At 34.8% G+C, this 16213-nt stretch overlaps 1 protein-coding gene across 11 annotated transcripts in view; it reads right to left on the reverse strand.

Moving 5' to 3' along the window:
• Nucleotides 1–5385: 5385 nt before the first annotated feature.
• Nucleotides 5386–16213, reverse strand: part of SS18 (SS18 subunit of BAF chromatin remodeling complex) — a 117769-nt gene continuing 106941 nt past the window's right edge. For all 11 annotated transcript variants that reach the window (XM_063699133.1, XM_063699135.1, XM_055368353.1 and 8 more), the window contains one exon: nucleotides 5386–7496. In XM_063699133.1, the coding sequence (XP_063555203.1) occupies nucleotides 7470–7496 (27 nt within the window). In that variant the 3' untranslated portion in view covers nucleotides 5386–7469. The remainder of the gene's footprint in view (nucleotides 7497–16213) is intronic.

Below are 16213 nucleotides of genomic sequence, written 5' to 3' on the forward strand. Positions count from 1 at the left end.
AGAGTATTACCCCTTGGAGCCACCGTTTGCACTAATGCATTTTACATTAGCGTGCCGCATCAGGAAATCCTGACTTTTTGGTGCCAAGGGGGTAATTAATATCAGTTCATGTTTTCAAAATGGTTGTGTTTATGTGGGAATGAGGACTGAACACTAACATGTAGAGCTTGAAGTATAGAAAGCTTGCTGTGAAGCAAGATCTTGGGAAAGAATGGAATACTGAAATTAATGAACAGGAAATAGGATTTCTTTGGATAGAATATTAGTGCTGAAGAGAAAGCCAAACTACACTTCCTTGCTCTTAATTTTCAAGGCAATAACAGACAGAATTCCTTAGTATAGCCATATTGATAGAAAAGAAGGTAAGATCCTTGATAGCTATATGCAGTATTTTGGTCCACTGATACCAGAAGTCCTGATAAATATCATTTCTAAATATCATTCCATAGCTAATATAGTTACAGCTTCTGTAGACATAAAACTCTTTACATTTGACCTAAGCTGAATAAGAGCTACTATTAAAGTAAAATCAAAATACTTTTGGTGTGTGTTTTTTTTATCCTCAAAGAAAAGATGGCAGAGAAACTAGAATCAAAGTACACATGCCATAGAGTCAAAGTCAGAAAACTAAGGAAGCAGCAAGAAAGCATTAGAGAAAAAAATTCAAAGAATCGATTAAAGTGATAAGTCAAAAGGAAGTTGAAATCTTGAGAGATTTTATGAGGTCCTACCTACAAAATGCTCAAAATAAGTACATAGAAAACATGGTATTTATAAAATTTATAATTATACATATGCCAAAAAAGATCAATATTAACTATATTACCAATACTTTCAAATTAACCAAATTTATTATTATTAAATGTGGCATTCCCATTCATTCAACTGATGGAAAGCAGAGAGTGATCGTAGAGAAAATGCTACATATTTTGGCCTATTTCACTAGTCACAAACATGAAGGGCATTACTATAATGTATGCTAAACACACAGTACACTCGTCATTCCTAAAAATTGATTCCATACAGAGCATATCATAGAGTAATATGAACTGGCCACTACTGCATCACCCTACATCAGAGTACACGATTTGCTCCTATCACAAAGGGCTTAATAACATAGAAGTGTTACTTCTCTCATGTCGAAGTCCAAGCTGATAAGCGGGAGAGGAGAGGGCTTCATGACAACCATTTTCAGGGGACTTTTGCTTCTATCTACCTACACTGTCATTCTCTGGAGTATCTTTCTATCTATAAAGCCAAAGCTCCCTAACAATAGGTCATGTTCCAGCCCACGGAAAAAAGAAAAGAAAAACGAAAGCACCGTTTTAAGAATGTGGTCTAGAAGCTGTACACATTACAACTCATAGCCTCCTGGGTTGAACTTAAAGTCATATGACCACACCAAGCTGCAAAGGAGGATGTTAAATGTCTCTAGGTAGGCAACCATGCACCCACCCAAAACAATAATGGAGGGGCCGGGCACGGTGGCTCATGCCTGTAATCCCAGCACTTTGGGAGGCTGAGGCGGGTGGATCACGAGGTCAGGAGATCGAGACCATCCTGGCTAACACCGTCAAACCCCGTCTCCACTAAAAATACAAAAAAAAAAATTAGCTGGGCGTGGTGGCAGGTGCCTGTAGTCCCAGCTACTCGGGAGGCTGAAGCAGAGGAATGCTGTGAATCCAGGAGGCGGAGCTTGCAGTGAGCTGAGATAGCGCCACTGCACTCCAGCCTGGGCAACACAGCGAGACTCCGTCTCAAAAAATAAATAAATAAAAAATAATAATAATAATGGAGGAAAATCATTATTCCTAGGAGAGAACAAAAATGATAACCTTTCAGAATATTCAGGATTTTTTTCATCTATTTTAATATTAAATAATATTTTAATATACTATATCATGTGAAACCCTCTCAGGATGATATCACAGTTCAAAATTATAACATAAATGCATCAACTCACATATCTAAGTTCTTTTTTTTTTTTTTGAGACGGAGTTTCGCTCTTGTTGCCCAGGCTAGAGTGCAGATGGCACAATCTCAGCTCACTGCAAACTCCACCCTCCCGGGTTCAAGCGATTCTCCTGCCTCAGCCTCCTGAGTATCTGTGATTACAGGCATGTGCCACCACCCCAGCTAATTTTGGATTTTCAGTAGAGACGGGGTTTCTCCATGTTGGTCAGGCTGGTCTTGAACTCCCGACCTCAGGTGATCTGCCTGCCTTGGCCTCCCAAAGTGCTGAGATTACAGGCATGAGCCACCATGCCTGGCTCTAAGTTTTTAAACTATGGATCTCTATCAGGAAAAGACAAAATAAAAAATATATAACCATATATCTAACATATACGCATATATAATACACATATACACACATATATGCACCTGTATTTGTGTTTATATATGTAATGCACACACGTTTGTACATATATACATATGTGTGTGTGTATATATGTAAAACAATCTCCCATTCTCAAGGTTATCAAATTGGGCAATAAATTACATTGTCACTCTAATTATAGGTCTTTATTAATGAAAATTATATTGCATTGTCTATTTCTGAGACTTCAATTTGTAAACAATAAAAGTTTTCTACTGATTTCTTTTTTTTTTTTTTTTTAAGTAATCAAACAGAGATACTTTGGGGCAGCTAAAAAGACAGTCCATTAGCAGGGCACAAAAAAATTAAAGAGCTTTTAAACATCAACAAGCAAAAATCTCTAAAAGTTGTAGTCATTCTTTATAAAAACACACTTCAATAATTTTCTTACTATTAAGAAGCTAAGGGCCAGGCATGGTGGCTCATGCCTGTAATCAATCCCAGGACTTTGGAAGGCTGAGGTGGGCGGATAACTTGAAGTCAGAGTTCAAGACCAGCCAATATGGCAAAACCCCATCGCTACTAAAAATACAAAAAAATTTAGCCAGGCATGGTGGCACACTCCTGTAATCCCAGCTACTTAAGAGGCTGAGGCACCACAATCGCTTGAACCTGAGCGGCAGAGGCTGCAGTGAGCCAAGATGGGACCACTGCACTGCAGCCTGGGAAACAAAGCAAGACTCTGTCTTTACCAAAAACAAACAACAAAAAAGCTAGTGATTATGTATAATTTTGCAGATAACTTTTATCAAATAAAAAAACACTGTGTTAGAGAAAAACAACTCACAAGTTTATGCCAATTAAATTAGACAGTTAAATGCATTTAACTAGTCCTTGAAATGGAACACATAAAACATAAATAAATAGCTTTAACTCTAATTAATTTTTTAAATTAAAGGAATAGAGTGGCTTCTCAAATCACTGGAAGAAAACTGATACAATAAATGCTGCTTAAGCAACGTTATCCATAAGAAAAAAATTAATGTCCTAAATTATATCATGTACAATAAGTTTCAGAAAAATGGAAGCAAATATGAGGAATATTTTTACAAATTTGTTAGTTGGGGGGAGTCATAAGCCAAACTTTTGACTACATAAAATCTTAAAGCTTTAATACAGTGAAAGACATCATAAGTTACAAAATAATGGACAGAAGAGACCTGCGACAATAGAAGAGACAAAGGATTAACTGTGCAGGGACATATGTAATTTTACATGTATGTGCACACATCTCTGTGTGTCTGTGTGTAATTTCCTCTCTCTTACACAACAAACATCCCAACAGAAAAACAGACAAAGAACATTAAAAGGCATTTCATAGCCAAAAAAAAGTGTAATAGGTACTTAAATTGATGCTCAACTTACAAATAAATGCAATTCAAATAAAATTCAGAGATAACATTTTAAAAAATTGATGAGAATTGCAAAAATTAGTAAGACTAATAAAACTGGTGTTGCCAGTGATATACCTTTTATGGTGATACTTTTTTCAACATCCATAGCCTTACACCTAAGATATTAAAAATTTACTGTAAAGAAATACCCCAACAGCACACAAAAAACCCCCCAAAAACAACTCTGCAATATAGCTTATAAAAGCTCTGTTTCTACAACAGTAAAAAATTAAGAGGCAACAAGGGAACAGGGAGCATTCAAGATATTTCTAAGTTAAAAAGAAAAGAAAGTTGCAGAATAGTATGTAGTATAATTCCGTTTTTGTTTTAAAAAACAACATATAGGTTGGCGTATTGTGTAAAGTTAAACTGGAAGAAAAGTACCAAATTTTTAATAATTGTGACTTTTAATGGATGAAATTATGAAAAATGTTAACTCTTTGTATAATGTATGTCTATTAATCTTTTATTTAACATGAATGACTTTTTAAAATGAAAGAAAAGGCAATGACTTATATGTACAAATTCTCAGATGGTTTCTAATTCAATGTTAACGTTGAAAACACAGAATTTAGGAGCAAGAAGAATCTTCAAGTACTTTTAGATATGTTTACTGGAATATTTAAGTGATTAAATAATATAGTGTTTGCTTCTATTTGGGGGTTAGTGTATGAACAATCAGAAGTTTCGCCATGAGTTGCTAAGTATATAAATTGGGTTACCATTACATGGGGGCCCATCGCACCATACTCTGCTCTACACTTGGGTGTATGTTTAAAAATTCCATTAAAAAATTTTAAGACAAAACCAAAAACAATGTGCCACCTGAATAATGCTACAGAATAACATATTCCCAAATAACAGAAGCAACACACTTAGCATATTTTGAAATGTTTAATAGTGACCCCACTCTTTTCTTGGTAATACTTTGTTTCTGGAATTTTATGGGATAGTATGATATTATTACTTTGATAAAATGCAAATTTCAGTTGTAGAATATATAGTCTGTACAGAAATGTCAAATCTAGTAGACAGCTACTGGTAAAGTTATTCCTCTTACTAGGTGTCAGAGGAGTAAGGTAATTTTTGTCACCACCAATTAAAAACTTTTACAAAATAGGACTGTTATAAAACAATTAAACCTTGCAAATGCACTAGTCTCCAGGAAGAAAGTCCTGGAGGAAATTCTGCTTATTAAAATTGCAATTTTAGTTTCCATTAAAAGGAGAATAAGACAACAGAAGATGGGTTGGCAAGACAAATTATTTCTTAATGTCAGTTGAGCTTATTTCAAATGAGATAACGTACTACACCAGGTTGGGTTCAGTACAATTTTGTCTCCTCAACTCATTTATCTAATTCAGTCATCTTGATTATAGCCTCATGGACTTCATTTTCAGAGAAAGAATTCTGTAACAAACAGCCTACACAACATGCTGATTACTGAACGGTTAATTCTAATTAACTTGGGCATGGCAAGAGAATTTTGATAAAGTCCTAGAATACAAATATAGTCTGCTTATACTGGACTAACTTATATAAAAACCCACAGCATAGTCTCCAGACAAAACAAGAGAGTCAAAGAGATCTAATTTAAAGAAACAAATGAGAAAATTAAAATCACAAATAATTTATTCTTCTGTTAGAGTTGATACAGTTTTAAATAGCAACGAAGTACACAGTGGTGGAAAATTGGCACAGAACCTACAAGCATTTCAATCACAATAAGGCTGTCCATGATTTATCTGTTCAAACTTGATGTCCATTTTCTACTGATCAAGTTGAAAGAAAAAACCTATTCTGGCCAGGCACGGTGGCTCACGCCTGTAATCCCAGCACTTTGGAAGGCCGAGGCGGGTGGATCACCTGAGGTCAGGAGTTCGAGACCAGCCTGGCCAACATGGCGAAACCTCGTCTCTACTAAAAGTACAAAAATTAGCTGGGTGTGGTGGCGGGTGCCTGTCATCCCAGCTACTCAGGAGGCTGAGGCAGGAGAACTGCTTGAACCTGGGAGGCAGAGGTTGCAGCGAGCTGAGATTGCGCCACTGCACTCCAGCCTGGGCGACAAGAGCAAGACTCCATCTCAAAACAAAAAACAAAAAACAAAAACAAAAAAACCTGTTCTGACCTTGAAACACACAAACACACACTCTCTCTCTCATACACACACAGAGACCCACTGAAATTCCTCCTTTTGATTACAGTATGTTGAGAACAGTATGTTCTGCTTATTCAAATTTATGACACCCCTTCTGTTTTGTTTCCAGTTAGACATGGGAAAAACCAATTCAATTATAAAGAATACATCTTATTCCCTGGGCATAGGCAACTGTGATGAAAATAGCAACTTACCTTTGGGCTAGATGTTTTCAGATTATGCTTAAATAACCGTGGTTAGAAATTTTTCAATGCATGCTTTCCTGCCCCACGCAATCTCCCTGAATTTAGCTAAAATAATCAGGCACAGGACAGTCTCAAATAATGATTAAAATATGCCATGCTAATAAACAAGGTTATCTAGAATGCAACCTCTGTGCTTTAAAAAGATAGAATAAACCTCATCAATAACCATTTTCCTAAATATCTCTTTGTGTTATATTAACATAAAAAAGGGAAAAACATAAAAGTGTCCCTTTATAAATGATATTATTTCCAGATAAGAAAGTTGAAACAAAGGTTTGTAAAGTCTCCTGAACTATTCAGTTTAATAACCAATTATCCCTCAATGTTACAAAATAAAATTACTGGATCAATGTTGACTCTTCTTTGATATCATTTATAAAATGCTTTGATATTACTAAGTTCCCTGATAACTCAAACAAGGTAAAATTAACACTTTCATTTTCAGTTATTGCTATTTTAGAAGAGGATTACCACTTTCATTTAGATGAAACTGTTTCACCAAAGCCTCCTCAGATCCAACACAAAGTAATTCTTATTGCCTCACATTTTAAAACAGTATTATAAATGATCTTTATAAAAAGGTTTAATCCACAAAACTGGAAGGCTTTTAAAAAATGTCTTTTTACTCAAAACTGTATCACAGTGCCCTTGATTATCTAATAGATAAAAGGGATTTGAATTTCCTCTATGAGAACAGAACAGTGGACATATGGTGTGCTTTGTCTTCCCCTCACCTTTATCTTTATAGCACACCATTTTGAGACCAAAACAATCAAGCATCTACCATGCTCCAGTCCACATTAACAGAGGATTTCTGATTCTGTCCAGTGCGTAGTGTACCGCCTTGCATATTCACCACATGAAATAAACATAATATACAAAATATTGCTGCTGTAAAAAGTGTACATTTCCCTCTTCCCCTTACAAAAAAATCTGTGGAAAAGTATTAAATTCCCTTACCCTTCATAAACATACAAAGCTGTTCACACCTTTCAGTCTGTAACAGTCCATTTGAAACACAGTTCCAAAATCATTACAAATTGGTTATGTCATTGCATTTTCTGTCCAATGTTGCCATCTAGAGTAGAAATGTGAAATCAAGAGTATTTTTGAGCTACTAAAGCCTTTTATAACTAAACCACAAAGGCTGCTTACTGATGAAACAGCCACTTATCCACAAGGTTTTTCCAAAAACTAGATGGAATGGAAGGATCTCTTCACAGGGAGGTGTCCACAGTGCTGAGGTGACAATATGGCTGCTAATAGATACTGGCTACTGGAATGTAAGTACTTTTTCACTGCTGGTAATTTCCATACTGTCCCTAAAAGATAAATTTAAAAATATAATTAGATAATAGTTTGACCATAACAGGCAAAGAAGATTACAAATGAATCATTTCTAACACTGTCATACCACAAAAAAGCAGCCGTACCTACAATAAACAAAATTTTTTTATATCGTTAGGTATACAGTATCACCCTGTAATTTCTTCTGATATTATATTCAATTGCAAATGAATTTCATAGTCCAAAATATGCTAGGGATTAGCAAATGAGCCTAGAATAATACTTGTCAGAGTGGGAACTTAAATGTTTAGTGAATTTTGTTGAATGAATTGAGCAGGCATTGAGTGAAAAGTTCTAGTTCTAAACTCTGATGTAATATATATATTAGGGTGTAAATCATATGCTAGTGTGACAACTTTGTGAGTGTTTAGCTTGTTATAATTATTACAAATGAACACCAAGGGTATTTGCAATAAGTGGCAAGTGAAAATGGAAAGGTATGTGGGACATAAAAGGTAAAGAACCTTCTATCCATACCAAAATAACTGAGCCTTTCCCTGAGGTCAACATAGTTCAGCAGAGGTATTTAGACAGGCCACAGGGACATAAAATCAAGGAAAGTTGTTTTGTGTTGTCTGTTTTGTTTTCTTAATAAGGTAGACTTGAAGACCCTCAGGATGACAGGATGAGACAGAAAGGGAATATAGACAAAAGGGACATGATGAAGCAGCACGAAGGACATGATGAAGCAGCACAATTCTGTGAGTGGGGGTTAAACAATGTCCAGTATACAACTGTTCAGGTTAACATTTGGAGAAGATAAGCAACATCTTTTCCTCTAAAACAGAAGGCAGAAAAAAAGACATACTATGAAATATTTAGTAAAAATTTCTTAAATGTGTTTAAAACAGATGTTCATAAAAGCACTAATTTTCAAAAAGCATGACTCACTGGAAGCATATAATTAGTTAACTGTTTCCTTTGGCTAAACAACTCTCTCTCCACGTCACAACAATATAACTCAAAAACATTCTAGACTTGAAATACTTCTCTACCATAAGAAACGGTACCCTAAAAATCTACATTTCCACAGAAGTAAATACACATGATAATGTGTTGAATGTCACCATATATATGATGGAATAATGAATTAAACAGAATTAGGGATTTTATGGGCCAGGCATGGTGACTCACACCTGTAATCCCAGCACTTTGGTAGGCCAAGGCGGGTGATTCACTTGAGGTCAGGAGTTCAAGACCAGCCTGACTAACATGGTGAAACCCCGTCTTTACTAAAAATACAAAAATTAGCTGGGTGTGGTGGCGCACATCTGTAATCCCAGCTACTTGGGAGGCTGAGGCAAGAGAATTGCATGAACCCAGAAGGCGGAGGTTGCACTGCACTCCAGCTTGAGCAACAGACCGACTCTGTCTCAAAAAAAAAAAAAAAAAGAGAGATTAGGGATTTTACACTAGTGTGTTTTACATAGTTATATTCAGCTAAATTTAAATCAATGATCATCTTGAAGGATTTATGAGTAAAATGATATCACATCTAAGATTTGCTCTAAAATACTCTGAAAAAAATAGTGTAGAGGGGTAGATAAAACAACATTGGCAAAATGTTGATAAACTGATGAAGTTGGGTGATGGGTACACGGGGGTTCACTATATTACTCTCTTTTCCATATGTGTTTAAAATAAACATAATAAAAGGTTTAAAATAAGAAAGTTATTGGTTAGCATACTGGAGGTTATTATTCCATTGTTAGATTGTCTAAATACTAAATCTGAGTTTAAGTTCCAACTCTATTGCTAACTTCTTATTTGAGTCTAAAAAAAGCTCTGTGAGACTCGGTTTCTTCAATCATCAGTGGGAGAGTAACATATACATCTCTGGATCACAATTTCCCTTCTGTTAATGGCTACATTAATTCCTGTACCTCATCTGTTATGATGCTTAAATAAGAGAGGACATGAGAAAGTGCTTTTTAGAATTATAAATCAGTGACTCTCAATGATGGAGGGAAATGCTCCCCTAGTCAATGTGTAAAATGAGATGCTAATGATGAAAGTGAGTTGCAAATATAAATGATGTGAAAGCAGAAGAGAGGTTAAGAACCACTGTACCATAGTTTATAAGCTATAATTTATCTACTGTATTATGAACTACTTGAAGAAAGAGACCAGGTCAATAATGTATACCAAATAAATTATATCCAAGCAACTGTGAACACTTATGGAACAAATACTCATCATCATCAAAAATATGGAAAACAGAGAAGACTCAGAAATTAAGGTATAATTACAAAACAGATAAGTTCTCTAAGTCTTAGCAAACTTAAGAGAGTTCAGAAAGGAAAAGGTTAACACAGCCTAAATTAATTAGAAAAATATTCCCAAGAATGTGGGAACCTTGAGAAAACGTAAGATCTGAATAGCAGAAAAGAAGAAAAGAAAAGGGGGCAATTCAAATAGAAGAAATAGCTGAAACAAAGGCACGGAGGATAAAATATAGAATGCTTAGGGAAGTGGGAAGAAAGAATACGCAATAATGAGGAGTAGAAGCTAATAATATACCCTGATAATAATACCTCAGTATGTGTCACACATTGTATTAAATGCTTTGTGTCCATCTATATATAGTAAATATTACCTCCATTTTATAGAAGAAGAAATGGAGGCACTGAGAGTCTAAGTAACTTGGCCCATACTTGATCACAATGCTAGGACCAAACAAAATCACAATCATGCCTAAAAAGGTAGGCTGTGTATCTGCAACCATTAACAAATTCCAAGGTGGCATTAAGGATTAAAAGTACGGGTTTTGGAGCCAGAAACCAATTTCTAGTGCTAACGTCACCACTTAACAGCTTCCTATCCTTGGGCAAGTTGCTTAACCTCCCTTGAGTTTCAATTTTATCATCTGACAAGGGTAATTATAATCTCTATTTTAAAAAGTTATTCAAGAAGAAAAACATGAAAATGCTCTGTGAACTACTCAAGTACTCATTAACAGTATGGGTGGCAGCATGGTACAGTGAACAGAGCATGGGCTTTCAGCACTCAGCAGTAGTCATGCAGCTTCACCACTCCTGAGTTCTGTCATCTTGAGTAAATCACTTGAACACTCTTAAGCCTCACCTTCTCTCTCTTTGCTTCTTCAATTTTTAAAAAAAATTCCTCTGACTACAGTATAAAGAATTTTAATGGGAAAGAAGACAGTATGGAAGATCTTACTGTGATGAAGACAGGAGATGAACATGGTCTAAACTAAGATAAGGGTGTAGGTTAGAAAGAAATGAATGGGTTCAAAAGCTTTTCAAAAAGGAAGATCAATAACATTTGTCATTTATTAGATGAGGGAGGAAAAGGAGGGACACTTAAATATCAAACAGGCACTTGGCATTCTAGCTTGGTGATAGTACCCCTCTCTTTGATAAAGAACACAGAAAAGTTTTGGTAGAAAAAATTATAAATTTATTTTGTTTCTGCTGAATTAATACCTATGATACATCTAAGCAGAGCTGTCGAGTAGGCATCTAATTTCCAGAAGAGAGATTGAGACTATAAATAGAGATTTGGGAGTCAACAGCATGGTGAACTGAGACCTTGTGAATAAATGAGAATGCCTAGGGAGAGTATATTGAATGAGAAGAGTTCTTAAGGTAGAAATCTGAGCAATACCAAAATCTTTACATTTCTTTCCTTCATTCTATTTACCTGATCAGTTTAAAATCTTAACATTATTCCTTCACAACATTTTAGGGGTTTCCTCTTAACTCTGGTCTTGTGATCACGCATTCAAATCTAGAAAGTAATGGCCTTATTTACTCAGTTGTTTATACTTTATTCACCAATATTTATTGATTATGTGCTGTGCTCTACTAGGTAACAGAGACTCAACAGTAATAAAAACAGACAAAGCGATGCTTTTAAAGAGGTTACATTCTCGGGGAAGAAGAATATGACAATAAACAGTAACAAAATAATCTGTCAAATGAAGAGAAATGTTATGTTGAAAAATTAATGCATGTTTCTATTCAAGATGGATTTATCTGGCAGCCTGAAACAATTAAAAAAAAAAAAACTACACAAAGCATATGATAATCATATTCAGGACACACAGGACAGAGCCAACAAAGGACAATGATCCCTGAGACATGGTAAACAAACGAGGCCAGCCCTCTGACTACCACAGCTAACTACCTTGAGAGTTTCCAGTCTGCAGTACACAAAGGGGAACTGAGGCTGAGTCTGCCAGATGTTCTGACTTAAGGAGATAAGGCTTAAGAGTCTGGAGAGAAAAAGGTAGCTAGAGTTAACAGGACAGAGTACCCTAGAAGAAAGATCTGCCTAAAGAGACAACTGTGGAGATGTGCAGAGGAACCCTCCTCCTATTCAGCATAGTACAGATATGCAAATGTGTGAGGAAAATACCCAAGGCTGAGGCAAGAAACACCCAAAAGGATTAGGGGAAACAATACTTGTTTGTCACATAGGAACAGAAACAGTGCTTATTCCCACCAGCCAGAGTAAAAAGCCTTACAATTCAAAGGGCATTGGGCAAAACACCCAAAAGGCTCTTACCTTATCAGTGATGAGTATTTAGCCCAGGACTAAACACTGCTCTTTGTCCTGCCTAAAATATCTTAAAAGCAATTTCAGAAAGTTCAAACTGTTTGTAACTTATTAAACTGAATCCCAAAGCAAAGCTTAAGAATATCTCTAAGTATACATGTATCTTCATCACCCAACATAAAATTCACAATGTCTGGAATCCAATCAAAGATTATCACGCACACAAAGGACAGAGAAAAAAAACTGATTAAAACTGACCCTAAAATGACATAGATTATTAGAGTTGGCAGAAGAGGATATTAAAAGAATTATATTTGTATTCCATATGTTCAAAACAATTAAGGACAGACACGGAAGATATTAAAAAGACCTAAACCAAACTTCTAGAGATGAAAACGACGAAGTCTGAGATAACACTCAACAAACTCCAAGCATAAGAAACATGAAGAAATCAACACCAATGCACGCTCTCATCAAATTGCTCAAAACAATTTGGGCAAGAGAGAAATTTCTTCAATCAAACAATGTGATAAAGGGAAAATCTTAAAAACAGAGAAAAAAGACATATTAACTACAAAAGAACAAAGATAAATGACAGCAAATGTCTCCTTGGAAACAATGTAAGGAAGAAAAGAGTGGAGCATCTTTAAAGTATGGAAAGAAAACAAAAACAAACTGTCCGCCTAGAATTCTATACCCAGAGAAAATATCTTTCAAAAATAAAGGCGAAATAAACATTTTTTTCAGACATACAAAAGCTGATTATTACCAGTACACCTGCATTTCAAGAAATGTTAACATCCTTCAGGCAAACAAAAATGATACCAGATAGTAATATGAATCCATACATAAATAATGAAGAGTATCAAAAACGGTAACTACATGGGTCAATTTAAAAATTTTTTTTCCTTATTATTTAAGTATCTTTAACTGATTTTTTTAGACAAAAATAAATTCAATACACTGTGGGGTTTATAACATATACAGAAGTAAAATTTGTAACAATAACACAAAGATAGAGAAGAAAAGCAGACTACCTTAAGGTTCTTACACTATATATAGGCATACTATCACTTGAAGACACTGATACACGCTACACAGATGAACCTTGAAAATATTATTTTAAGTAAAAAAACAAAACACCAGTCACAAAACTCCACATATTGTATGATTCCATTTATCTTAAATGTACTGAATAGGCAAATCTATAGAGATAGAAAGTAAACTACTGTTGCTGGAAAATCTCCAAATATTTGAAAACAAAATTACAGACTGAGTATTTAAGTATTTAAGGCTGAGTAGTTAAAGGGGAATGAGGAGTGACTGCTAATAGGTATATAGTTTATCAGGTTGGTGAAAATGTTTTAAAATTAGAGGGTGGTGATGGCTGAACTTTTTTTGGGGGACAGGATATTAGCTCTGTCACTCAGCCTGGAGTATAGTGACACAATCACAACTCACTGCAGCCTCGACCTCCTGGGTTCACGCAATCTTCTGCCTCAGCCTCCTGAAGAGCTGGGACTACAGGCACATGCCATCATGCCTGGCTAGTTTTTTATAGAGGTGGGGGTCTCGCTTTGTTGCCCAGGTTGGTCTTCAACTCCTGGGCTCAAGCAATCCTCCTGCGTTAGCTTCCCAAAGTGCTGTAATTATAGGCGTGAGCCACCACCCCCAGTCTACCTTTTTGAATATGCTTAAAAACCACTGAATGGTATACTTTAGAATGGTGACTTGTATGATATGTGACTTATATCTCAATAAAGCTGTTTTTGTTAAAAACAGGAGAAAAATCAAAGGAAGGCAGAAAAAGAGGAAAAGGAGAACAAAAACCAGATGTGACAAATAGAAAAAATAAAGATGATATACTTAATCATATCCATAATCACACTAAACATGTCAAAAACCCCAATTTAAAGGCAGCAATTGGCAGGCTGGATTTAAAAAAAGCAAGATCCGACTGACTACATATGCTGTCTACTTGAAATATAATTTAAATATAAAAACAAATATGTTAAAAGAATGAAAAATATATTATTCTAATACTAATCAAAAGAAAAGTGGTATTGCAGTATTGATACTAGACAAACTAGATTTCAGAGCAAAAAATATTGGCAGGGATAAACACAGTTATTTGATAATGGTAAAGGAGTAAATTCATCAGAAAGATTTGAAAATCTCCAAATATTTGAAAATGAAATTGCACACTTCTGATGTGTTGTGGGTCAAAAAAGAAATAAAAAGTGAAACCAGGATGTATTTTGAATTGATTAAAAATAACAGCATTAGATGCAGTTTAAGAGTACTTAGAAAGAAACATCTATATTAGAAAGAAAGACAGTTCTTAAATCAATGGGACTACAACTTCAATCTTAAGAAACTGGAAAAATAAGAACAAATAAAACCCAAGTAAGCAGAGAAAAAAAGAAATAATAAAGTTCTGGGCAGAAATCAAAGAAACAGAAAAGCAAATGGGCAAAAGGCAATAAATAAAATCAAGAGCTGCTTTTTGAGAAAAATGAATAGGTAGATTAAAACTAGTCAGATAAATGAGGACAAAGAGAGAAGACACAAATTATTAATATCAGAAATGAGAGAGGTAATATCACTACAGATTATGGAGATATTGAGTGATGATAAAGAAATTATTCAACAACACAGATAAAATGGACAACTCCTATGAAAAACACACAAAACATTTACTCAAGGAAAAAAGATAACCTGAATACCCCCTATATTTCATAAATTAAATTTATAATTTAAAAATTTCTCACACAAAAAAAACTACAAACCCAGATGGTTTCACTGGTAACTTTGCACCAAACATTTTAGAAAGAATAATGCCAATTTTCTGAAGGGAGGAAATTCTTCCCAACTCACTCTATGAAACCAGTGCTACCTCAGTAACAAAACCAGACAAACATGTTACAAGAAAAAAAGATTCCAAAATTTGTCGTGAAAACACAGATGTTCCTTGACTTGCCATGGGGTTATGTCCCAATTAACCCACTGTAAGTTGAAAATATCCTAAGTTTTGCATACCTCATGTAATTTATTAAACACTGCACTGAAAATATAAAACAGAATGATTGTACAGTTACTGGAAGTAGAATTTCTACTAAATGCACATCACTTTTCACAGCATTGTGAAGTCAAAAAACCTAAGTTGAACCACTGTTAAGTCAGGACACATCTGACTGGGACTACAGGCATATGCCAGCCACCATGACTGGCTAGATTTTTATAGAGGTGGGGGGTCTTGCTTTGTTGCCCAGACTGGTCTTGAACTCCTGGACTCAAGCGATGCAGATGCAGAAATTCTTAACAAAATTTTAGCTAATCAACCCAATATATAAAAAGGATATACATCATGACCAAATAGATTTTATCCCAGGTATGAAGTTGGTTCACATTTGAAACTCAAACAATGTAATTCAAAAATTAGCAAACTAAAAAAGGAAAACCATAATTCCCTCGATAAGGAAAAATCATGTGACAAAATTCAACATTCATTCCCAATAAAAATTCTCAGCAAACTAGAAATATAACACCTGATAAAGGACATCTACAAAAAACCCTACATGAACATCTTATATAAGGATGAAAAATGACAACTTTCCCTCTAAGATCAGGAACAAGACAAAAGATGTCTACTCTCACCATTTTTATTTAACATGGTATTGGAGTTTCTAGTTGAGGCAAGCAGGAGGGTGGGGAAGAAACATGGGGGAGCATTCAGATTGAAAAGGAAGGAGACTGTCTTTATTCACAGACAACATGATTTCTATGTTTGAATATTCAATGAAATCTACAAAAACACTACTAGATGTGATTTTAGTAAAGTTATAGTTTTGATAAAATATCAATACACAAAAATAAGCTGTATTTGTATATACTAGCAACTAATAACTGGAAATTAAAATTTAAAAAAATTTACAATAGCATCAAAACACATAAAATACTTAGAAAAATAAATGTAAGACCAATATAGTGAAAATTATATGACACTGTTAAAAAAAATTTTAAGGGACATATGCCATGTTCATAGGTTGGAAGACTAAATAATATTGTCAGTTCTCCCCAAATTAATCTATAAATTCATGGCAATTACAATGAAACTCCTAGTAAGCTTTTATGTACAAACTGACAAGCTGATTCTAAAATTTATATGGAA

This window comes from Gorilla gorilla, chromosome 17 (genome assembly GCF_029281585.2).
Source record: "Gorilla gorilla gorilla isolate KB3781 chromosome 17, NHGRI_mGorGor1-v2.1_pri, whole genome shotgun sequence".
Classification (NCBI taxonomy): Eukaryota; Metazoa; Chordata; class Mammalia; order Primates; family Hominidae; genus Gorilla; species Gorilla gorilla.